Source organism: Nerophis ophidion, linkage group LG14 (genome assembly GCF_033978795.1).
Source record: "Nerophis ophidion isolate RoL-2023_Sa linkage group LG14, RoL_Noph_v1.0, whole genome shotgun sequence".
Classification (NCBI taxonomy): domain Eukaryota; kingdom Metazoa; phylum Chordata; class Actinopteri; order Syngnathiformes; family Syngnathidae; genus Nerophis; species Nerophis ophidion.
Window position 1 is genome coordinate 49,353,786 of NC_084624.1, and position 25,261 is coordinate 49,379,046.

A 25,261-nucleotide genomic window follows, 5' to 3' on the forward strand; every position below is an offset into this window, starting at 1 on the left:
GTAGAAAACAAAGATGCTAAACTGACAGTTGACAGGTAGAAAACAAAGATGCAAAACAGACAGTTGACAGGTAGAAAACAAAGATGCTAAACTGTCAGTTGACAGGTAGAAAACAAAGATGCTAAACAAACAATTGACAGGTAGTAAACAAAGATGCTAAACTGACAGTTGACAGGTAGAAAACAAAGATGCTAAACTGACAGTTGACAGGTAGAAAACAAAGATGCTAAACTGACAGTTGACAGGTAGAAAACAAAGATGCTAAAGTGACAGTTGACAGGTAGAAAACAAAGATGCTAAACTGACAGTTGACAGGTAGAAAACAAAGATGCTAAAGTGACAGTTGACAGGTAGAAAACAAAGATGCTAAAGTGACAGTTTACAGGTAGAAAACAAAGATGCTAAACTGACAGTTGACAGGTAGAAAACAAAGATGCAAAACAGACAGTTGACAGGTAGAAAACAAAGATGCTAAAGTGACAGTTGACAGGTAGAAAACAAAGATGCTAAAGTGACAGTTGACAGGTAGAAAACAAAGATGCTAAAGTGACAGTTGACAGGTAGAAAACAAAGATGCTAAAGTGACAGTTGACAGGTAGAAAACAAAGATGCTAAAGTGACAGTTGACAGGTAGAAAACAAAGATGCTAAAGTGACAGTTGACAGGTAGAAAACAAAGATGCTAAACTGACAGTTGACAGGTAGAAAACAAAGATGCTAAAGTGACAGTTTACAGGTAGAAAACAAAGATGCTAAACTGACAGTTGACAGGTAGAAAACAAAGATGCAAAACAGACAGTTGACAGGTAGAAAACAAAGATGCTAAAGTGACAGTTGACAGGTAGAAAACAAAGATGCTAAAGTGACAGTTGACAGGTAGAAAACAAAGATGCTAAAGTGACAGTTGACAGGTAGAAAACAAAGATGCTAAAGTGACAGTTGACAGGTAGAAAACAAAGATGCTAAAGTGACAGTTGACAGGTAGAAAACAAAGATGCTAAAGTGACAGTTGACAGGTAGAAAACAAAGATGCTAAACTGACAGTTGACAGGTAGAAAACAAGGACAGTGTTCAGAGTTGTCCTGCTTAAATGAGAGGACTGTTGAAAATAGGAATCGGGGGATTACTTTTCACAAAGTAATCGGGGGATTACTTTTCACAAAGTAATCCCCAAAAAACTTTTTAGTTTTTTGTTTTTTTTCCAAATATTCGAAGAAAGACCACTACAAATGAGCAATATTTTGCACTGTAATACAATTTAATAAATCAGAAACGGATGACATAGTGCTGTATTTTACTTCTTTGTCTCTTTATTTCATCCAAAAATGCTTTGCTGTGATTAGGGGGTACTTGAATTACAAACATGTTCACAGGGGGTACACACTGAAAAAAGGTTGAGAACCACTGACTTATAGCATATAAGAATATCCTATTACTGTTAAACAAACTATGAATATAAAACATGTGTCCTTTATCATAACTACACGTATGAGAAAAAAGGGGGTGAAAATGAGTGGTATTCAGTGAGGTAAGATGAATAAAATGCGCTGACATTCATTGCTCCTGACAAATGTACTGCAGTGAGTGGAGCGGATCACCACTCCAAGATGGCGGCCCCGCGTCTCGTCAGCGCCAGGAGGCAGTAGCGCTCCCTTAGAACATGGCGACATTCAACAACCTTCCCGGGACTACTGCGCACGCTCATTACTATTGTTGCATGCTGGGTAGTGTAGTTCTATATAGCCTTAGCTCATAACATGACATTGACTGCAGCCAACGGTGTTCCTCCAGCAGGTGGCAGCATTGCCCACAACAAAGCCGGAAATGTAGTTTCTAGCAAATCACTTCCGCATACTGCAATGTTGCACTTTTGTAGTCGAGGGAGGAGTGTTTGTAGGACCATCTGTCACTGCTGACTAGGTTTCTCACTTCTCTGCTATGTGCAGCCTCACACCTGCGCCACGCGGACACTCTTACTTATTCTGTCTCTGCCTTACACCTGCGCCAACCTCAACTAGCTAGTTAGCTTTAGCAGCTAAGCCAGCTAGCTGGGGACCGGAAGTTAGCTTAGCCAAAACCGCGCTAGCTGGGCGCTAACAGGCAGGAAGACAACAACCGCCGGACAAAAGCCGCACTTCGGACAAAAGTGAGTAAACAATAAGGTGAATAAGAACTAAGTTAAGTTAGTGTCTTGTTGTCAAGCTCGAAGCTGCTCAACCAGTGGCACTTGTTTAATAAGAAGTCACTAACTGCACCTGATAGACTTCTTCTTTTCAATCACTGCGCTTTCTAACATCTCTAACATGTCTAACATGTCTAACATGTCCAATATGTCTAAAATGTCCAACATGTCTAACATGTCCAACATGTCTAACATGTCCAACATGTCTGTCTAACATGTCCAACATGTCTGTCTAACATGTCCAACATGTCTAACATGTCCAACATGTCTGTCTAACATGTCCAACATGTCTAACATGTCCAACATGTCTAACATGTCCAACATGTCTGTCTAACATGTCCAACATGTCTGTCTAACATGTCCAACATGTCTAACACGTCCAACATGACTATCCAACATGTCTAACATGTCCAACATGTCTATCCAACATGTCTAACATGTCCAACATGACTGTCTAACATGTCCAACATGTCTGTCTAACATGTCCAACATGTCCAACATGTCTGTCCAACATGTCTAACATCTCCAACATGTCCAATATGTCTAACATGTCCAACATGTCCAATATGTCTAACATGTCCAACATGTCCAATACATCTAATATGTCCAACATGTCCAATATGTCTAACATGTCCGACATGTCCAATATGTTTAACATGTCCAACATGTCCAATATGTCTAACATGTCCAACATGTCCAATATGTCTAACATGTCCGATATGTCCAACATGTCCAATATGTCTAACATGTCCAACATGTCCAATATGTCTAACATGTCCAACATGTCCAATATGTCTAACATGTCCGATATGTCCAACATGTCCAATATGTCTAACATGTCCAACATGTCCAATATGTCTAACATGTCCAATATGTCTAACATGTCTAACATGTCCAATATGTCTAACATGTCCAACATGTCCAACATGTCCAATATGTCTAACATGTCCGACATGTCCAATATGTTTAACATGTCCAATATGCCGCAATACTGACTGTGTTAAAGTGCCACACAGTTCAGTGAGTGGCATAAAAGTGGACTTTTTCAATCCAGCAGAAGGCAAATGAGGCCTTGCGTGTCCTCAGTGACGTCATAGAAACTTTCTGTATGCTACACTCCACCATGCACTAAATATCACACACTTTCTGTATGCTACACTCCACCATGCACTAAATATCACACACTTTCTGTATGCTACACTCAACCATGCACTAAATATCACACACTTTCTGTATGCTACACTCCAACATGCACTAAATATCACACACTTTCTGTATGCTACACTCCACCATGCACTAAATATCACACACTTTCTGTATGCTACACTCCAACATGCACTAAATATCACACACTTTCTGTATGCTACACTCCAACATGCACTAAATATCACACACTTTCTGTATGCTACACTCCACCATGCACTAAATATCACACACTTTCTGTATGCTACACTCCAACATGCACTAAATATCACACACTTTCTGTATGCTACACTCCACCATGCACTAAATATCACACACTTTCTGTATGCTACACTCCACCATGCACTAAATATCACACACTTTCTGTATGCTACACTCCACCATGCACTAAATATCACACACTTTCTGTATGCTACACTCCAACATGCACTAAATATCACACACTTTCTGTATGCTACACTCCACCATGCACTAAATATCACACACTTTCTGTATGCTACACTCCACCATGCACTAAATATCACACACTTTCTGTATGCTACACTCCACCATGCAATAAATATCACACACTTTCTGTATGCTACACTCCACCATGCACTAAATATCACACACTTTCTGTATGCTACACTCCACCATGCACTAAATATCACACACTCTCTGTATGCTACACTCCACCATGCACTAAATATCACACACTTTCTGTATGCTACACTCCAACATGCACTAAATATCACACACTTGCTGTATGCTACACTCCACCATGCACTAAATATCACACACTTTCTGTATGCTACACTCCAACATGCACTAAATATCACACACTTTCTGTATGCTACACTCCAACATGCACTAAATATCACACACTTTCTGTATGCTACACTCAAACATGCACTAAATATCACACACTTGCTGTATGCTACACTCCACCATGCACTAAATATCACACACTTGCTGTATGCTACACTCCACCATGCACTAAATATCACACACTTGCTGTATGCTACACTCCACCATGCACTAAATATCACACACTTTCTGTATGCTACACTCCACCATGCACTAAATATCACACACTTTCTGTATGCTACACTCCACCATGCACTAAATATCACACACTTTCTGTATGCTACACTCCACCATGCACTAAATATCACACACTTTCTGTATGCTACACTCCACCAGGCACTAAATATCACACACTTTCTGTATGCTACACTCCACCATGCACTAAATATCACACACTTTCTGTATGCTACACTCCACCATGCACTAAATATCACACACTTTCTGTATGCTACACTCCACCATGCACCAAATATCACACAATTTCTGTATGCTACACTCCACCATGCACTAAATATCACACACTTGCTGTATGCTACACTCCACCATGCACTAAATATCACACACTTTCTGTATGCTACACTCCACCATGCACTAAATATCACACACTTTCTGTATGCTACACTCCACCATGCACTAAATATCACACACATTCTGTGTGCTACACTCCACCATGCACTAAATATCACACACTTTCTGTGTGCTACACTCCACCATGCACTAAATATCACACACTTTCTGTATGCTACACTCCACCATGCACTAAATATCACACACTTGCTGTATGCTACACTCCACCATGCACTAAATATCACACACTTTCTGTATGCTACACGCCACCATGCACTAAATATCACACACTTTCTGTATGCTACACTCCACCATGCACTAAATATCACACACTTTCTGTATGCTACACTCCACCATGCACTAAATATCACACACTTTCTGTATGCTACACTCCACCATGCACTAAATATCACACACTTTCTGTATGCTACACTCCACCATGCACTAAATATCACACACTTTCTGTATGCTACACTCCACCATGCACTAAATATCACACACTTTCTGTATGCTACACGCCACCATGCACTAAATATCACACACTTTCTGTATGCTACACTCCACCATGCACTAAATATCACACACTTTCTGTATGCTACACTCCACCATGCACTAAATATCACACACTTTCTGTATGCTACACTCCACCATGCACTAAATATCACACACTTTCTGTATGCTACACTCCACCATGCACTAAATATCACACACTTTCTGTATGCTACACTCCACCATGCACTAAATATCACACACTTTCTGTATGCTACACTCCACCATGCACTAAATATCACACACTTTCTGTATGCTACACTCCACCAGGCACTAAATATCACACACTTTCTGTATGCTACACTCCACCATGCACTAAATATCACACACTTTCTGTATGCTACACTCCACCATGCACTAAATATCACACACTTTCTGTATGCTACACTCCACCATGCACCAAATATCACACAATTTCTGTATGCTACACTCCACCATGCACTAAATATCACACACTTGCTGTATGCTACACTCCACCATGCACTAAATATCACACACTTTCTGTATGCTACACTCCACCATGCACTAAATATCACACACTTTCTGTATGCTACACTCCACCATGCACTAAATATCACACACATTCTGTATGCTACACGCCACCATGCACTAAATATCACACACTTTCTGTATGCTACACTCCACCATGCACTAAATATCACACACTTTCTGTATGCTACACTCCACCATGCACTAAATATCACACACTTTCTGTATGCTACACTCCACCATGCACTAAATATCACACACTTTCTGTATGCTACACTCCACCATGCACTAAATATCACACACTTTCTGTATGCTACACTCCACCATGCACTAAATATCACACACTTTCTGTATGCTACACGCCACCATGCACTAAATATCACACACTTTCTGTATGCTACACTCCACCATGCACTAAATATCACACACTTTCTGTATGCTACACTCCACCATGCACTAAATATCACACACTTTCTGTATGCTACACTCCACCATGCACTAAATATCACACACTTTCTGTATGCTACACTCCACCATGCACTAAATATCACACACTTTCTGCATGCTACACTCCACCATGCACTAAATATCACACACTTTCTGTATGCTACACTCCACCATGCACTAAATATCACACACTTTCTGTATGCTACACTCCACCATGCACTAAATATCACACACTTTCTGTATGCTACACGCCACCATGCACTAAATATCACACACTTTCTGTATGCTACACTCCACCATGCACTAAATATCACACACTTTCTGTATGCTACACTCCACCATGCACTAAATATCACACACTTTCTGTATGCTACACTCCACCATGCACTAAATATCACACACATTCTGTGTGCTACACTCCACCATGCACTAAATATCACACACTTTCTGTGTGCTACACTCCACCATGCACTAAATATCACACACTTTCTGTATGCTACACTCCACCATGCACTAAATATCACACACTTGCTGTATGCTACACTCCACCATGCACTAAATATCACACACTTTCTGTATGCTACACGCCACCATGCACTAAATATCACACACTTTCTGTATGCTACACTCCACCATGCACTAAATATCACACACTTTCTGTATGCTACACTCCACCATGCACTAAATATCACACACTTTCTGTATGCTACACTCCACCATGCACTAAATATCACACACATTCTGTGTGCTACACTCCACCATGCACTAAATATCACACACTTTGTGTGTGCTACACTCCACCATGCACTAAATATCACACACTTTCTGTATGCTACACTCCACCATGCACTAAATATCACACACTTGCTGTATGCTACACTCCACCATGCACTAAATATCACACACTTTCTGTATGCTACACTCCAACATGCACTAAATATCACACACTTTCTGTATGCTACACTCCAACATGCACTAAATATCACACACTTTCTGTATGCTACACTCCACCATGCACTAAATATCACACACTTTCTGTATGCTACACTCCAACATACACTAAATATCACACACTTTCTGTATGCTACACTCCAACATGCACTAAATATCACACACTTTCTGTATGCTACACGCCAACATACACTAAATATCACACACTTTCTGTATGCTACACTCCACCATGCACTAAATATCACACACTTTCTGTATGCTACACTCCACCATGCACTAAATATCACACACTTTCTGTATGCTACACTCCACCATGCACTAAATATCACACACTTTCTGTATGCTACACTCCACCATGCACTAAATATCACACACATTCTGTGTGCTACACTCCACCATGCACTAAATATCACACACTTTCTGTGTGCTACACTCCACCATGCACTAAATATCACACACTTTCTGTATGCTACACTCCACCATGCACTAAATATCACACACTTGCTGTATGCTACACTCCACCATGCACTAAATATCACACACTTTCTGTATGCTACACTCCAACATGCACTAAATATCACACACTTTCTGTATGCTACACTCCAACATGCACTAAATATCACACACTTTCTGTATGCTACACTCCACCATGCACTAAATATCACACACTTTCTGTATGCTACACTCCAACATACACTAAATATCACACACTTTCTGTATGCTACACTCCAACATGCACTAAATATCACACACTTTCTGTATGCTACACGCCAACATACACTAAATTGCACACACTTTCACAACAGCATTTTCTTCAAACAATCAATCAATCAAAGTTGACTTAAGCAGCCCTAAATCACGAGTGTTCTCCACCTTGTGTGTTCTCCAGTGTCGTCATGGAAACATTCTGTATGCTACATTCCATCTTGCACTAAATATGAGACACCTTCACAAGATCATCTTCTTCATGTTCTCAAGCTGGAATGTTGTGCAGTATTTCTGTCTTTCTCTCTGTGTCAAATAGGACAATATGTAGAATATTTGAATATGTATGAAGAAGCAGAGTATGTTTAGTCCTCCTCCTTCTCCAAGTTACAGATTGACCTAAGGATTTGTTGGATTATTTGAATTGCATCACAACTTTAGACACTACTACTGGTCTCAAACTGAAGACGCAGGGGCTGGATGTGTCCCGCCATGTTTTTTAATGTGGCCTGTGAAAGGCTGGAAATAATGTAAATCTTCTTTCTTACTAAATGTATTCATTATTTGCAATTTGACTGGGAAAACAAACAAGTAATGTATGAAATTGCGTATGTTTGAATATCTGCTCATGCAACAAATATTTGGTAGTTCCCGTAGAAGTGTGTGGTTTGTGTTTCCACTGCATGTCACAGGTCAGCTAGTTTATAAGAATCATGCTGACGACGTATGGAGGAATAGTTTTCTATCTTTAATCTACACTGATAAAATGGTAATAAACAGACATTATTAGGTCACACTTTTTTTATTAAAAAGCAAGTAATTGTTATGCAAAGCGATAATATACAAAATGATAAGATTTATACAATAAAGTTTACCGAATGGTCCATAAAAAGTCAAGATTTTGCCCGCAATGTCCAACAGTCAAAAAGTGGTCCTCTCAGTAAATGATGAATTTATGCTGTGTTCCTTTTGGTCCATTTCAGATGTAAATAACAATATATAAATATTACATGTCTGGGTTTATCTGTAAATAACAATATGTCCATAATAAATTTCAGGGTTTACATGTAAATACCAATATATATAGTCAATAAATGTCAGTGTTTACATGTAAATAACAATACATAAATAATAACTGTCAGTGTTTATCTCACCCCGACACTACAAACACATTGCCTTCAGCATTAGCTTGTTAGCAGTAGCATTGTGTTTACTCATATTGAGTGTCACTCACTTCTTTTGCACCATGTAATAAAGTAAAAAGTTAATATTTGATGTTATTTACATTCATTCCACTCGTGTGCTGCCTTCTTTATTTGCACATTTATCCAGTGAAGTCCGAGTAGTAAGCAGCTGAGGTCGCACGTTTGAAAGAGTCCATCCACTTCTCCTACATTGGCGTATTGAAATGAAGTTTGTAGAAATAATAAACTGTGTAGCGTTTGAAGACTAGGACTGAGTAAAAACAGTGCAAGATAGTTCCACTGATCAGCGCTCTTCAGCACAAAGATGCTACACAAAAGTTCCTGCAATTTGAAACTCTTTTCTTCTCCTTTCTCTCTGTGGTCAACTTAAGTTGTCCTAGAAAATACGCAAGAAGTGAACAAGTTGCTGCATATATTTAAATGGCGGTGGTGTGTTTGAAAGGGAAGTTATAGGAACGCCTCTCACTGTGTTCAACCAATCAGAGATCGAGGGCACAGACCGCCCCCCAAAAGCTTCCTGGTCGCTTAGAAAAGTCCCACCGAGCTGGGAGGAACTCCGAAAGGTTCCTTAAGAACTAAATCTACCCGGGTAGTTACTGTTGGGTGGAAAGACAGAGGAACTTATTTCCTGACAAAGTTCCTGAGGTGGAAAAGGGTCTATTATTGGGAATCAATACCATGCCATTCCATTCCTGGGGTGAGGATTGGATTCAGAATGGATTCTGGATTCAACACAATCCTCAATTCAATTTTCAATGCATGTACTTGCCATGTAACATTGGATATAATAATCCTAGTAAAACAGGTGCTAGGTTACATGCCTTCTGCTTGCTGACATACATGCGCAGAGAGTAAGCATGGATGTGGCCGAAAAATGTATTCTTTAAAAGAACTAACTGTTTTTGAATATTATTAATCAATTTAAAATTGACATAAATAAGAATTACAATTCGGATGTGAATCTTTTTTCTTTTCTTCATTTCTTTTTTTTTTTTTTTTTTTTTAGAAACCTGTAATTATTCATTGTAAAATTTTTTGGTAAAACTACAAACAATACTTAAATATCTGCTCGTCAACATGACTTATGATTTCAAAGCAAGTTGGAGATGAATTTGTATGAAGAAATAATAATAATAATATAATGAGGTGATTCACTGTTTGAAGCAGCCCCTCAATGAACAGGATTTTGACGCATCTTCCCTGAAGGTGACTATGACTGGAGAGGAATTGTCTTAAAAAAATAATTTCTGCACAGATTAGTCACTCTTGTTTACAGTAAAGTTATTTCAGAGCGTTGTGTCTTAGCACGCCTGGCTTGTAATTGTCTGCACTTTTATGACGAGCACAGCTGCAAACTTCACTCATGAGTGCTGAGTTCCAGAAGTCCGAAGTATCCGACCGGTTGGATGTTTAAAAATAACAAGCACACCCTTTATTAACCCTGCTGTATTGTGCGTAGCATGTATGGAATGGAGCCTCCACCTCTGTGGATTGTCTGTTAGTAGTTGACAATGTTTACAACTCTTTTCTTTCCATCCAGCCAGACAAGCGGGCCAGTTCAAAGACAATTTACTAATTCATTTTTTGTATTATTATCACTCTTGTGTATCGTGTTAAGTGGGAGTCCAACACATTTGGTGCAAATCTATGCCATCTACAGCCGTTGCAAAGAAGTCTGCTATGTGAACCACTATTGATGGACGTGACAACTATGAGGCGTTTTAAAATCATACTGATCAATGGAAATAGGCATGAATGGTATGTACAGTAACGTAGCATTACTGTATTGCAAACAGCAAACATTATCAGCTTGTGGTCACAACTCCTCACAGTAGGTGGTGATACGCTGCTTCTTGACACCACTCATATGCACCTGCTCTGCCAGAGAATAAGAAGACATTTCAGAAGGGATCAGATTTGACAACTTAGCAAATGTGACGCTATATTTAGCGACTTTTCAGAAGTCTCTAAATCAGGACTGGGTCAAATAATTGATGACAGCAGACTTTGGTCGGATCGGATGATGTTTATTGTGGGATGGGAGAATAATGTTAAATGTAAATGTGAACTTCTATGGCTGGACTCTTTTTTTAAGCACTCTGTACAAACCACTGCAACAACCAAAGATTGTATAGTGAGAGAGGATGATCTATCACAGTGTTTCCCAAATAGTTCCCTAAGGGGGTCACAAGCAGAAGTGGAGATTTTTCATTATTTGTGTCCACTGTTTGTATACACACGCATGCAGCTAGGTGGCAGCAGTGCACACATGTCGGAGGTAGAGAAGTTAGTGACAGGAATGCAAATGAAAAGTGAGAGGTCAGTTGCATGGACAGAATGTGAGTCACACAGTGGGAATGACTAGATATCAACTTGTCAATCCAGGTAGGTCATAATCATTTCTCTACCTATGGGGGTCATGACAGAACATCATTGACAAACACTGATCAACAAGTTCTTGCAACTTCTTTTTGTCACCTGAAAAACTCCATAGGATATGACCTTTGTGTCTGTAAGGAGAGTTAGGACTGTGCCTGTGGACACTCTCACATGTACATGACCTGTGTCTGTAAGGAGAGTTAGGACCATGCCTGTGGACACTCTGACATGTACATGACCTTTGTGTCTGTAAGGAGAGTTAGGACTGTGGACACTCTGACATGTACATGACCTTTGTGTCTGTAAGGAGAGTTAGGACTGTGCCTGTGGACACTCTCACATGTACATGACCTTTGTGTCTGTAAGGAAAGTTAGGACTGTGCCTGTGGACACTGACATGTACATGACCTGTGTGTCTGTAAGGAGAGTTAGGACTGTGCCTGTGGACACTCTCACATGTACATGACCTTTGTGTCTGTAAGGAAAGTTAGGACTGTGCCTGTGGACACTGACATGTACATGACCTTTGTGTCTGTAAGGAGAGTTAGGACCATGCCTGTGGACACTGACATGTACATGACCTTTGTGTCTGTAAGGAGAGTTAGGACTGTGGACACTCTCACATGTACATGACCTTTGTGTCTGTAAGGAGAGTTAGGACCGTGCCTGTGGACACTGACATGTACATGACCTTTGTGTCTGTAAGGAGAGTTAGGACTGTGGACACTCTCACATGTACATGACCTTTGTGTCTGTAAGGAGAGTTAGGACTGTGCCTGTGGACACTGACATGTACATGACCTTTGTGTCTGTAAGGAGAGTTAGGACTGTGGACACTCTCACATGTACATGACCTTTGTGTCTGTAAGGAGAGTTAGGACTGTGGACACTCTGACATGTACATGACCTTTGTGTCTGTAAGGAGAGTTAGGACCATGCCTGTGGACACTCTCACATGTACATGACCTTTGTGTCTGTAAGGAGAGTTAGGACCATGCCTGTGGACACTCTCACATGTACATGACCTTTGTGTCTGTAAGGAGAGTTAGGACTGTGGACACGCTCACATGTACATGACCTTTGTGTCTGTAAGGAGAGTTAGGACCGTGCCTGTGGACACTCTGACATGTACATGACCTTTGTGTCTGTAAGGAGAGTTAGGACTGTGGACACTCTGACATGTACATGACCTTTGTGTCTGTAAGGAGAGTTAGGACTGTGGACACTCTCACATGTACATGACCTTTGTGTCTGTAAGGAGAGTTAGGACCGTGCCTGTGGACACTGACATGTACATGACCTTTGTGTCTGTAAGGAGAGTTAGGACCATGCCTGTGGACACTCTCACATGTACATGACCTTTGTGTCTGTAAGGAGAGTTAGGACTGTGCCTGTGGACACTCTCACATGTACATGACCTTTGTGTCTGTAAGGAGAGTTAGGACTGTGGACACTCTCACATGTACATGACCTTTGTGTCTGTAAGGAGAGTTAGGACTGTGGACACTCTCACATGTACATGACCTTTGTGTCTGTAAGGAGAGTTAGGACCATGCCTGTGGACACTCTGACATCTACATGACCTTTGTGTCTGTAAGGAGAGTTAGGACTGTGGACACTCTGACATGTGAGCATGCCTCAGCAAGCTCAGCTGAAGTCAATCAGCAGCTAATGTGGAGGTGTCACATGTCCATGTGACGGCAGCCAGACTTCACTCTCTTTGTAATATATTCCAACCGGGGCCACAAGTGGGCATTGTTGTGCTGGTGGGGCTTCTTGTTTCCGCAGACTTCTTAACGTCTGTCCAGAGTTTCAAAATAAGATCTCCTGTCCATAGGGTTCTGAACGTTCGCAAGCTACTGTAAGTCATCTTAGAATGATGGTCCATTTGCATCTTAAAGTTTACGCATAGGCAGACGTCATTTAGTGTCAAACTACAGTAAATGGCTAAGGCAGCTTTTGAGCAGCTTGGTCTGGTTTCACTAATACTACAAAAGTATGATTTCCGGGAGGCGCCATTGTAGTTGAACATAATGACATGTAAATGTTGTGTATAACATTTTCATGTTCATTGGACAAGTCTCTCTCTGCCCTATATATATTATAAGTATACATGTATGTATATATAGTATATATGCAATTTTATATATTTATATATGTATAAAAAGATAAGTATATATGCATATATTTATATATACATATATATATATGTCTATATGTAAATATATACGTGTTTAACTGCTTATGTATATTTATGCATGCATATATGGATGTATACCGTATTTTCAGGACTATAGAGCGCACCGGGATAAAAATTTTTGAAGAAAACTAATATTTTCCATATATTAGCCATACTTGATTATAAACTGTGTGTGTATATATATATATATATATATATATATATATATATATATATATATATATATATATATATACACACATATATATGTATATAGCGTACATATATATGTATATATAAGTATGTATATACATATACATACATCACTATGAAATATTTTGTAAATGCTTATTTACATACCTTAATTGTTAAAAAAAAAAAACTGTGGCAGTAAAACGGCTGATCAAATAAAACAGAAATCATGGTCATGGACTCACTAACTGCGGAAGCTAGTTCTCCAATCAGCTAAACAGATGCAATAACTCTACGGTCTCAGCTTGGGGAATTTACTAAGAAAACAATAGAAAATGAGTTCCATGTAAGTTAATACTAACAAAGACACTTATAAACATGTAGGCATATTAGCTACGTCTAATTTTATGTAATAAGTCATTACATTACATTAGCATGTACAAAAATGCATGAAAACACTCCTACAGACATCACACATAGGACACTTTAGTAAGTATAAACAGTTTAAGTTATACTGTAAGGTAAGAATCCATACGCTATGCACAGCTGGAAGCCAAACCAAACAGTGGTTGAAAAACCCTCAAAACAATTCACTACTTGTAAATGAAGGACACTTGCAGTGGGCAAACTACTCCATAAGATGGCGGCATGGCACAAACAATAAAACACTTTCCCGGTGTATTTGCTGGTTTGTTTGTTTTTTACTATTTTCATTGTGGCTGTTGTGGAAGAAGCTGAGGAGGGAGGATGGATGCGATGCAGCTTAGTTAACACTGGTATGAAAGTTACACTGGATTTTATTTCCCTTCATGTGAAAATGGAGTTTGTTAATGTCTCTCATGTCAGACAAATGTTGTTTCGTCACTGCTGAAACAGTCATTTATATAAATATACACACATATACTTTTTATATATATGTGTGTATATGTATTAATATATATGTGTATGTATTACACTGAAGGTTGACCTAGTAAGCAGAAGAAGTGTGTACAGTATATGCTGAAGTTGAATAAACGTTGCCAGCTCAAACTGGCATGAACAGACAAAACTTGGATGTTTTATTTAGACGCATAGAACATTACTTAAGCTAGTTGCTTAAAATAAAGGAAATTTCCCAATACAAATGTCTAAGTATGTGCCCGAATTGAATGATAAAAAGATTACAATAACGTAAAAGTGCCAATATGGAAGGAGCTATGCCTTGTGAAGCTATACGCGATCGCTCAATGAAACGCTCTGCAGAAATGGCCATTGGGCATTGTGTCATGAAGGAAAAGGTCCAGGCTGCAGCTGGACCCTTCGCACTCTATGGAAGTGGTGACTGGACGTTGTATCTCAGGGATGGAGAAGAAAGAAGACACTTGTGCGAGCAGAGATCTTTGTCTCAGTCAGACCAGATGTCTTTGTCTTTTGAGCCAGATGCAGAGCTCCAGCGTGCCATCACTGCCGTCCCGAAAGAGGAAACGAGATGTCTCCAATGTTGACAATGAGGTGGCAGCGAAAATTGGGAAAATGGCCAGATGTACTGTGGTAAGTTGGCACTTTGTATGTTACACTATCTGTTCATCTACACATGATCTAAGAGTTGATTATTTGCTGGGAACATTTAGCTTGTTGGCCCACTGGCTTATATGACTTCACAATGACAATTGTTCTTTCCTCTTGCGCTTTCTGCGTGGCTCCATTAGGGGTTGAAGCACCCTGCACCTTTCGCCGATGAGCTGGTACCAGCTAATGCTCAGCCATACCAGAGAGTCAACATGGAGGAGGCCAAACGGGGAACACCCCGTGAGTCTTTAACTCGTATCGATCATCTCCATTTTGTCCATGAACACATCCTAAGTCTTTGCTGGATGTTTCCTTTTTCAGCTGACCGGCCAGTGCGAGTGTATGCAGATGGTATCTTTGATGTCTTCCACTCAGGACACGCCAGGGCTCTAATGCAGGCTAAATGCCTCTTCCCCAATACACACCTCATAGTTGGAGGTAATTGTACATCTTCCCCAATACACACCTCATAGTTGGAGGTAATTGTACATCTTCCCCAATACACACCTCATAGTTGGAGGTAATTGTACATCTTCCCCAATACACACCTCATAGTTGGAGGTAATTGTACATCTTCCCCAATACACACCTCATAGTTGGAGGTAATTGTACATCTTCCCCAATACACACCTCACAGTTGGAGGTAATTGTACATCTTCCCCAATACACACCTCATAGTTGGAGGTAATTGTACATCTTCCCCAATACACACCTCATAGTTGGAGGTAATTGTACATCTTCCCCAATACACACCTCACAGTTGGAGGTAATTGTACATCTTCCCCAATACACACCTCATAGTTGGAGGTAATTGTACATCTTCCCCAATACACACCTCATAGTTGGAGGTAATTGTACATCTTCCCCAATACACACCTCATAGTTGGAGGTAATTGTACATCTTCCCCAATACACACCTCGTAGTTGGAGGTAATTGTACATCTTCCCCAATACACACCTCATAGTTGGAGGTAATTGTACATCTTCCCCAATACACACCTCATAGTTGGAGGTAATTGTACATCTTCCCCAATACACACCTCGTAGTTGGAGGTAATTGTACATCTTCCCCAATACACACCTCATAGTTGGAGGTAATTGTACATCTTCCCCAATACACACCTCATAGTTGGAGGTAATTGTACATCTTCCCCAATACACACCTCATAGTTGGAGGTAATTGTACATCTTCCCCAATACACACCTCATAGTTGGAGGTAATTGTACATCTTCCCCAATACACACCTCATAGTTGGAGGTAATTGTACATCTTCCCCAATACACACCTCATAGTTGGAGGTAATTGTACATCTTCCCCAATACACACCTCATAGTTGGAGGTAATTGTACATCTTCCCCAATACACACCTCATAGTTGGAGGTAATTGTACATCTTCCCCAATACACACCTCATAGTTGGAGGTAATTGTACAGTGTGTGGTTTACTTGGCACACCCATTGGATTGTGTCTGGTGTGTCTGGCGTTGAAATCCTGATCATATCATTCATTGTGTTTATTCTCCCATCTTGTTCCAAGTGTGCAGCGATGACCTGACACACAAGTACAAGGGCTTCACAGTCATGAACGAAGACGAGCGCTACGACGCTGTCTGTCACTGTCGCTACGTGGACGAAGTGGTGCGCAACGCCCCCTGGACGCTGTCGCCAGAGTTTCTGGCCAAACATCGCGTGAGTCAATACAAGCCCTTTAAAGACCATCATGCACCTGGTTGAAAGAACACATTACTGTGTTGGGCAGATTGACTTTGTGGCCCATGATGACATCCCTTACTCCTCAGCCGGCAGTGACGACGTCTACAAGCACATCAAGGAAGCAGGTGAGCAAACACTTTTGGTTGTCTTTCGCTACCTGTGAAAACTAAAAAAAGAAAAAAACAGCAAATATGGGGCCAAAAAATCGTAAGTAAAATATATATGTTTTTAAAAGTCTGAATATAATATATAGACAAAACTAGGATCATCTCTGAGTGAGATCGGCCGATACCAATCACATGTAATTAGAGATGGGTACAAAATCCGGTCTTATGTGGGCCTACCGAGGATGTCGTGGTGGTTTGTGCAGCCCTTTGAGACACTAGTGATTTAGGGCTATATAAGTAAACATTGATTGATTGATTGATACTTTTTTGGCACCAACTGAATTCCAAATCCAAGGATGCCATGTTTCGGTAGTTGTGTTGTGCGTGATGTCATGCCTGGTTGACGACTCAGCGAGCTCTCTGCACCTGCCACCTGGCAACCACTCCACCTGCCACCTGGCAACCACTCCACCTGCCACCTGGCAACCACTCCACCTGCCACCTGGCAACCACTCCACCTGCCACCTGGCAACCACTCCACCTGCCACCTGGCAACCACTCCACCTGCCACCTGGCAACCACTCCACCTGCCAACTGGCAACCACTCCACCTGCTACCTGGCAACCACTCCACCTGCCACCTGGCAACCACTCCCCCTGCCACCTGGCAACCACTCCACCTGCCACCTGGCAACCACTCCACCTGCCAATTGACAACCACTCCACCTGCCACCTGGCAACCCCTCCACCTGCCACCTGGCAATCACTCCACCAACTACCTGTAGGTCAGTGGTTCTCAAATGGGGGTACATGTACCCCTGGGGGTACCTGAAGGTATGCCAAGGGGTATGTGAGATTTTTGGGAAAATATTTTAAAAATAGCCACAATTCAAAAATCCTTTATAAATATATTTATTGAATAATACTTCAACAAAATATGAATGTAACTTCATAAAGTGTGAAAAGAAATACAACAATGCAATATTCAGTGTTGACAGCTAGATTTTTTGTGGACATGTTCCATAAATTTTGATGTTAAAGATTTCTTTTTTTGTGAAGAAATGTTTTGAAGTAAGTTGATGAATCCAGATGGATCTCTATTACAATCCCCAAAGAGGACACTTTAACTTGATGATTACTTCTATGTGGAGAAATCTGCATTTACACTTGAATCACTTGTTTATTTTTCAACAACTTTTTAGTTATTTTTGTATATTTTTTTCCAAATAGTTGAAGAAAGACCACTACAAATGAGCAATATTTTGCACTGTTGTACAAGTTCATAAATCAGAAACTGATTACATGTATTTTACTTCTTTACCTCTTTTTTTCAACCCAAAATGCTTTGCTGTGATTAGGGGGTACTTGAATGAAAAACATGTTCACAGGGGGTACATCACTGAAAAAAGGTTAAGAACCACTGCTCTAGGTAATGTTGCAATTTTCAATGGCGACAAAGAAATTGACTCAAAAACTGCTCCATTGTTCAAAGTAAGGTTCCACTTTTACACAAATCATGTGCTAGCTTGATGCTAATATACATTGGCTTTGCTATTGACATGCTACTTATTAGCATTATTTATTTAAAGAACACCTTCCAATGTATTCATGAAAACTACAATACTACTAAGATTGACATTACAGTCAAATAGCTGGTTTGTAATAAGTACAGTACTTCCAGTAACATAGCAGCAGACAGCAAAAAATGAAGTGGCCAACAGACCCTAAACTGTACAACTAAGTGTCATACCTGCAAATGGTACTCATACCTGTGATTATGAAACCAGTTACAACAAATGGACATTAGTTGTAACAATTGGCTCATTTTTCAATTTTGCAATAAAAAATAAGAATGTCTATTTATTAACACACACAATAGTACCGGAAGTTGGTATCGTCAAGTACCGGAATCAATTCCCAGAGACCAGGAATCGGTAGCGTATCGGTTCAAATTTGTAAAGTACCCATCCCTGCATGTAATAACTTTATATTTTTCTATTTATTTATGGTGAGTGCTATTGACAGCTTAACAATATTTAAACCAGTACTCTTGGGTTGACTTTTTTCTTGCCCTGATGTCATTGTGGCTTGTGCAGCCCTTTGAGACATTTGTGATTAAGGGCTCTATATAAGTCAGCTTTGATTGATTGTGTTATCCTGCTAACTAACTTAACTCACGCAAACACACTCCACAGCGACGTAATTCTAAAAGAAATGTAATAAAAGTGTTTGAGTTTTCAGGCTACTTCCTGTTCATGTTGGACAGAGATCGACCACTTTCAGCATTCAAAGAACCATTTCAGCTGCTTTCTCAGCAAATACTACACAAACTCTGTTAGATCCCTAAATGACAAGAACACCACCTGTAGTTCCACTGTTGTGATGACTGCACAGTGGAAAGGCTCTGCTTCAACTCTCTTAACGAGGGGGAGTGAGACAGGTACCTGGCTGTACATCCTCAGCAAACACAAGATATCCACTCTCTTAACGAGGGGGAGTGAGACAGGTACCTCGCTGTACATCCTCAGCAAACACAAGATATCCACTCTCTTAACGAGGGGGAGTGAGACAGGTACCTCGCTGTACATCCTCAGCAAACACAAGATATCAACTCTCTTAACGAGGGGGAGTGAGACAGGTACCTGGCTGTACATCCTCAGCAAACACAAGATATCAACTCTCTTAATGAGGGGGAGTGAGACAGGTACCTCGCTGTACATCCTCAGCAAACACAAGATATCCACTCTCTTAACGAGGGGGAGTGAGACAGGTACCTCGCTGTACATCCTCAGCAAACACAAGATATCCACTCTCTTAACGAGGGGGAGTGAGACAGGTACCTGGCTGTACATCCTCAGCAAACACAAGATATCCACTCTCTTAACGAGGGGGAGTGAGACAGGTACCTGGCTGTACATCCTCAGCAAACACAAGATATCCACTCTCTTAACGAGGGGGAGTGAGACAGGTACCTGGCTGTACATCCTCAGCAAACACAAGATATCCACTCTCTTAACGAGGGGGATTGAGACAGGTACCTCGCTGTACATCCTCAGCAAACACAAGATATCCACTCTCTTAACGAGGGGGGTGAGACAGGTACCTCGCTGTACATCCTCAGCAAACACAAGATATCAACTCTCTTAACGAGGGGGAGTGAGACAGGTACCTGGCTGTACATCCTCAGCAAACACAAGATATCAACTCTCTTAATGAGGGGGAGTGAGACAGGTACCTCGCTGTACATCCTCAGCAAACACAAGATATCCACTCTCTTAACGAGGGGGAGTGAGACAGGTACCTCGCTGTACATCCTCAGCAAACACAAGATATCCACTCTCTTAACGAGGGGGAGTGAGACAGGTACCTGGCTGTACATCCTCAGCAAACACAAGATATCCACTCTCTTAACGAGGGGGAGTGAGACAGGTACCTGGCTGTACATCCTCAGCAAACACAAGATATCCACTCTCTTAACGAGGGGGAGTGAGACAGGTGCCTGGCTGTACATCCTCAGCAAACACAAGATATCCACTCTCTTAACGAGGGGGAGTGAGACAGGTACCTCGCTGTACATCCTCAGCAAACACAAGGTATCCACTCTCTTAACGAGGGGGGTGAGACAGGTACCTCGCTGTACATCTTCAGCAAACACAAGATATCCACTCTCTTAACGAGGGGGAGTGAGACAGGTACCTGGCTGTACATCCTCAGCAAACACAAGATATCCACTCTCTTAACGAGGGGGAGTGAGACAGGTACCTGGCTGTACATCCTCAGCAAACACAAGATATCCACTCTCTTAACGAGGGGGAGTGAGACAGGTACCTCGCTGTACATCCTCAGCAAACACAAGATATCCACTCTCTTAACGAGGGGGAGTGAGACAGGTACCTGGCTGTACATCCTCAGCAAACACAAGATATCCACTCTCTTAACGAGGGGGAGTGAGACAGGTACCTGGCTGTACATCCTCAGCAAACACAAGATATCCACTCTCTTAACGAGGGGGAGTGAGACAGGTACCTGGCTGTACATCCTCAGCAAACACAAGATATCCACTCTCTTAACGAGGGGGAGTGAGACAGGTACCTCGCTGTACATCCTCAGCAAACACAAGATATCCACTCTCTTAACGAGGGGGAGTGAGACAGGTACCTGGCTGTACATCCTCAGCAAACACAAGATATCCACTCTCTTAACGAGGGGGAGTGAGACAGGTACCTGGCTGTACATCCTCAGCAAACACAAGATATCCACTCTCTTAACGAGGGGGAGTGAGACAGGTACCTGGCTGTACATCCTCAGCAAACACAAGATATCCACTCTCTTAACGAGGGGGAGTGAGACAGGTACCTGGCTGTACATCCTCAGCAAACACAAGATATCCACTCTCTTAACGAGGGGGAGTGAGACAGGTACCTGGCTGTACATCTTCAGCAAACACAAGATATCCACTCTCTTAAAGAGGGGGAGTGAGACAGGTACCTGGCTGTACATCCTCAGCAAACACAAGATATCCACTCTCTTAACGAGGGGGAGTGAGACAGGTACCTGGCTGTACATCCTCAGCAAACACAAGATATCCACTCTCTTAACGAGGGGGATTGAGACAGGTACCTCGCTGTACATCCTCAGCAAACACAAGATATCCACTCTCTTAACGAGGGGGAGTGAGACAGGTACCTGGCTGTACATCCTCAGCAAACACAAGATATCCACTCTCTTAACGAGGGGGAGTGAGACAGGTACCTGGCTGTACATCCTCAGCAAACACAAGATATCCACTCTCTTAACGAGGGGGAGTGAGACAGGTACCTGGCTGTACATCCTCAGCAAACACAAGATATCCACTCTCTTAAAGAGGGGGAGTGAGACAGGTACCTGGCTGTACATCTGGTGCTCAAATGCCCTCCAAGATTTCCTGTGAAGACTTGAGTTGTGTGTTAAATCATATCCACCATGATGTGTCAGCTCTTTGTTGTTACGTGCAGTCTAGTTGTTACATGTTGTCCACTTGTCTAGTGTTGTCCACTTGTCTAGTGTTGTCTACTTGTCTAGTGTTGTCTACTTGTCTAGTGTTGTCTACTTGTCTAGTGTTGTTTTAGTTGTTACATGTTGTCCACTTGTCTAGTGTTGTCTAGTTGTCTAGTGTTGTTTTAGTTGTTACATGTTGTCCACTTGTCTAGTGTTGTCTAGTTGTCTAGTGTTGTTTTAGTTGTTACATGTTGTCCACTTGTCTAGTGTTGTCCACTTGTCTAGTGTTGTCTACTTGTCTAGTGTTGTCTACTTGTCTAGTGTTGTCTAGTTGTCTAGTGTTGTTTTAGTTGTTACATGTTGTCCACTTGTCTAGTGTTGTCTAGTTGTTACGTATTGTTTTAGTTGTTACATGTTGTCCACTTGTCTAGTGTTGTCTAGTTGTCTAGTGTTGTTTTAGTTGTTACATGTTGTCCACTTGTCTAGTGTTGTCTAGTTGTTACGTATTGTTTTAGTTGTTACATGTTGTCCACTTGTCTAGTGTTGTCTAGTGTTGTCTAGTTGTTACGTACTGTTTTAGTTGTTACATGTTGTCCACTTGTCTAGTGTTGTCTAGTTGTTACGTACTGTTTTAGTTGTTACATGTTGTCCACTTGTCTAGTGTTGTCTAGTTGTTACGTACTGTTTTAGTTGTTACATGTTGTCCACTTGTCTAGTGTTGTCTAGTTGTTACATGTTGTCCAGTTGTTACATGTTGTCCAGTGTTGTCTAGTTGTTACATGTTGTCTTGTGTTCAGTGTTGTCTAGTTGTTACATGTTGTCTTGTGTTGTCCAGTGTTGTCTAGTTGTTACATGTTGTCTTGTGTTGTCCAGTGTTGTCTAGTTGTTACATGTTGTCTTGTGTTGTGTAGTTGTCTAGTGTTGTCTAGTTGTTACATGTTGTCCAGTTGTCTAGTTGTTACATGTTGTCTTGTGTTGTCCACTTGTCCAGTGTTGTCTAGTTGTTACATGTTGTCTTGTGTCGTCCACTTGTCCAGTGTTGTCTAGTTGTGTCTAGTTGTTACATGTTGTCTTGTGTTGTCCAGTGTTGTCTAGTTGTTACATGTTGTCTTGTGTTGTCCAGTTGTCTAGTTGTTACATGTTGTCTTGTGTTGTCCAGTGTTGTCTAGTTGTTACATGTTGTCTTGTGTTGTCCAGTGTTGTCTAGTTGTTACATGTTGTCTTGTGTTGTCCAGTGTTGTCTAGTTGTTACATGTTGTCTTGTGTTGTCCAGTTGTCTAGTTGTGTCTAGTTGTTACATGTTGTCTTGTGTTGTCCAGTGTTGTCTAGTTGTTACATGTTGTCTTGTGTTGTCCAGTGTTGTCTAGTTGTTACATGTTGTCTTGTGTTGTCCAGTTGTCTAGTTGTGTCTAGTTGTTACATGTTGTCTTGTGTTGTCCAGTGTTGTCTAGTTGTTACATGTTGTCTTGTGTTGTCCAGTGTTGTCTAGTTGTTACATGTTGTCTTGTGTTGTCCAGTTGTCTAGTGTTGTCTAGTTGTTACATGTTGTCTTGTGTTGTCCAGTTGTCTAGTGTTGTCTAGTTGTTACATGTTGTCTTGTGTTGTGTAGTTTTCTAGTATTGTCTAGTTGTTACATGTTGTCCAGTTGTCTAGTGTTGTCTAGTTGTTACATGTTGTCTTGTGTTGTCAAGTTGTTACATGTTGTCTAGTGTTGTCCAGTTGTCTAGTGTTGTGTAGCAGTTACATGTTGTCTAGTGTTGTCCAGTGTTGTCTAGTTGTGTCTAGTTCTTACATGTTGTCTTGTGTTGTGTAGTTTTCTAGTATTGTCTAGTTGTTACATGTTGTCCAGTTGTCTAGTTGTTACATGTTGTCTTGTGTTGTCCAGTTGTCTAGTGTTGTCTAGTTGTTACATGTTGTTTTGTGTTGTGTAGTTTTCTAGTGTTGTGTAGCAGTTACATGTTGTCTAGTGTTGTCCTGTTGTCTAGTTGTTACATGTTGTCTAGTGTTGTCCAGTTGTCTAGTGTTGTGTAGCAGTTACATGTTGTCTAGTGTTGTCCTGTTGTCTAGTTGTTACATGTTGTCTTGTGTTGTCCAGTTGTCTAGTGTTGTCTAGTTGTTACATGTTGTCTTGTGTTGTGTAGTTTTCTAGTATTGTCTAGTTGTTACATGTTGTCCAGTTGTCTAGTGTTGTCTAGTTGTTACATGTCTTGTGTTGTCCAGTTGTCTAGTGTTGTGTAGCAGTTACATGTTGTCTAGTGTTGTCCGGTTTTCTAGTGTTGTTAGGTGTTGTATAGTTGTTAGGTGTTGTCTAGTGTTGTGTAGTTGTTGCATGCTGCTGAGTGCCTCCCTGCTGTGTAGTGTGTTGTGCAGCAGATTGTAATGTTTGTCCATTATTGAAGGAGAAGATTGAGGGCTAAACAAAGAAGAGGATTACTTGGCAGCGAGTGATGACTCACAGGAGGTGTGACGTACATTTCCTTCGACTAAATGTCCAAATAGTTTTATATTACAGCTCTTCTGTTGCATTAGAATGAACAAACTAAATATTAGTATTACTGTAGTGAGCTTCACAAACATTTAATGGTATATTTCTCCCTCTGCAATGGTTGGTGGAAATAGTTGTTCTATTTTCACGTCATTGTGTTAGACCTTCTAATACGTCTTGACTGTGCCAGAATGACTGCTGAGAAAAATGTCCTCCAATGAATGTGTGCCTAAAGTGTTTTCATGGGTGTCTTTAACTGAATGTCAAATCACTGTGGCCCCTGCATTTTTGCATGTTTCACTATGTGGCCCTCTGCGTAAAAGATTTGGACATCCCGATCTACAATATCATACACAATTGTTGGATGCTCTGTGGCGTACATTATGGTCATCTACATGCATGCATTTCTGGTTGACTGTGCTTCTAAGGGACATGCTAGCTGAGTATTGCTATTAAACATAAGTCAATAAAGACACGTGACACACACACCCAATGCATAAACACACCTACCGTGTTTGTCGGACTATTAGGTGCACTGG

General features: G+C 41.0%; 1 protein-coding gene across 2 annotated transcripts in view; it reads left to right on the forward strand.

Annotated features, from left to right (window-relative positions):
- Positions 1 to 1,827: 1,827 nt before the first annotated feature.
- pcyt1aa (phosphate cytidylyltransferase 1A, choline a) overlaps positions 1,828 to 25,261 on the forward strand; it is a 28,584-nt gene continuing 5,150 nt past the window's right edge. The window contains exons 1-6 of one of the 2 annotated variants that reach the window (XM_061920939.1): positions 1,828 to 2,161; positions 15,313 to 15,423; positions 15,582 to 15,681; positions 15,763 to 15,879; positions 16,979 to 17,130; positions 17,201 to 17,279. In XM_061920939.1, coding sequence (XP_061776923.1) covers positions 15,313 to 15,423; positions 15,582 to 15,681; positions 15,763 to 15,879; positions 16,979 to 17,130; positions 17,201 to 17,279 — 559 coding nt within the window. In that variant the 5' untranslated portion in view covers positions 1,828 to 2,161. The remainder of the gene's footprint in view (positions 2,162 to 15,312; positions 15,424 to 15,581; positions 15,682 to 15,762; positions 15,880 to 16,978; positions 17,131 to 17,200; positions 17,280 to 25,261) is intronic. The other variant, XM_061920938.1, reaches the window with a different exon arrangement.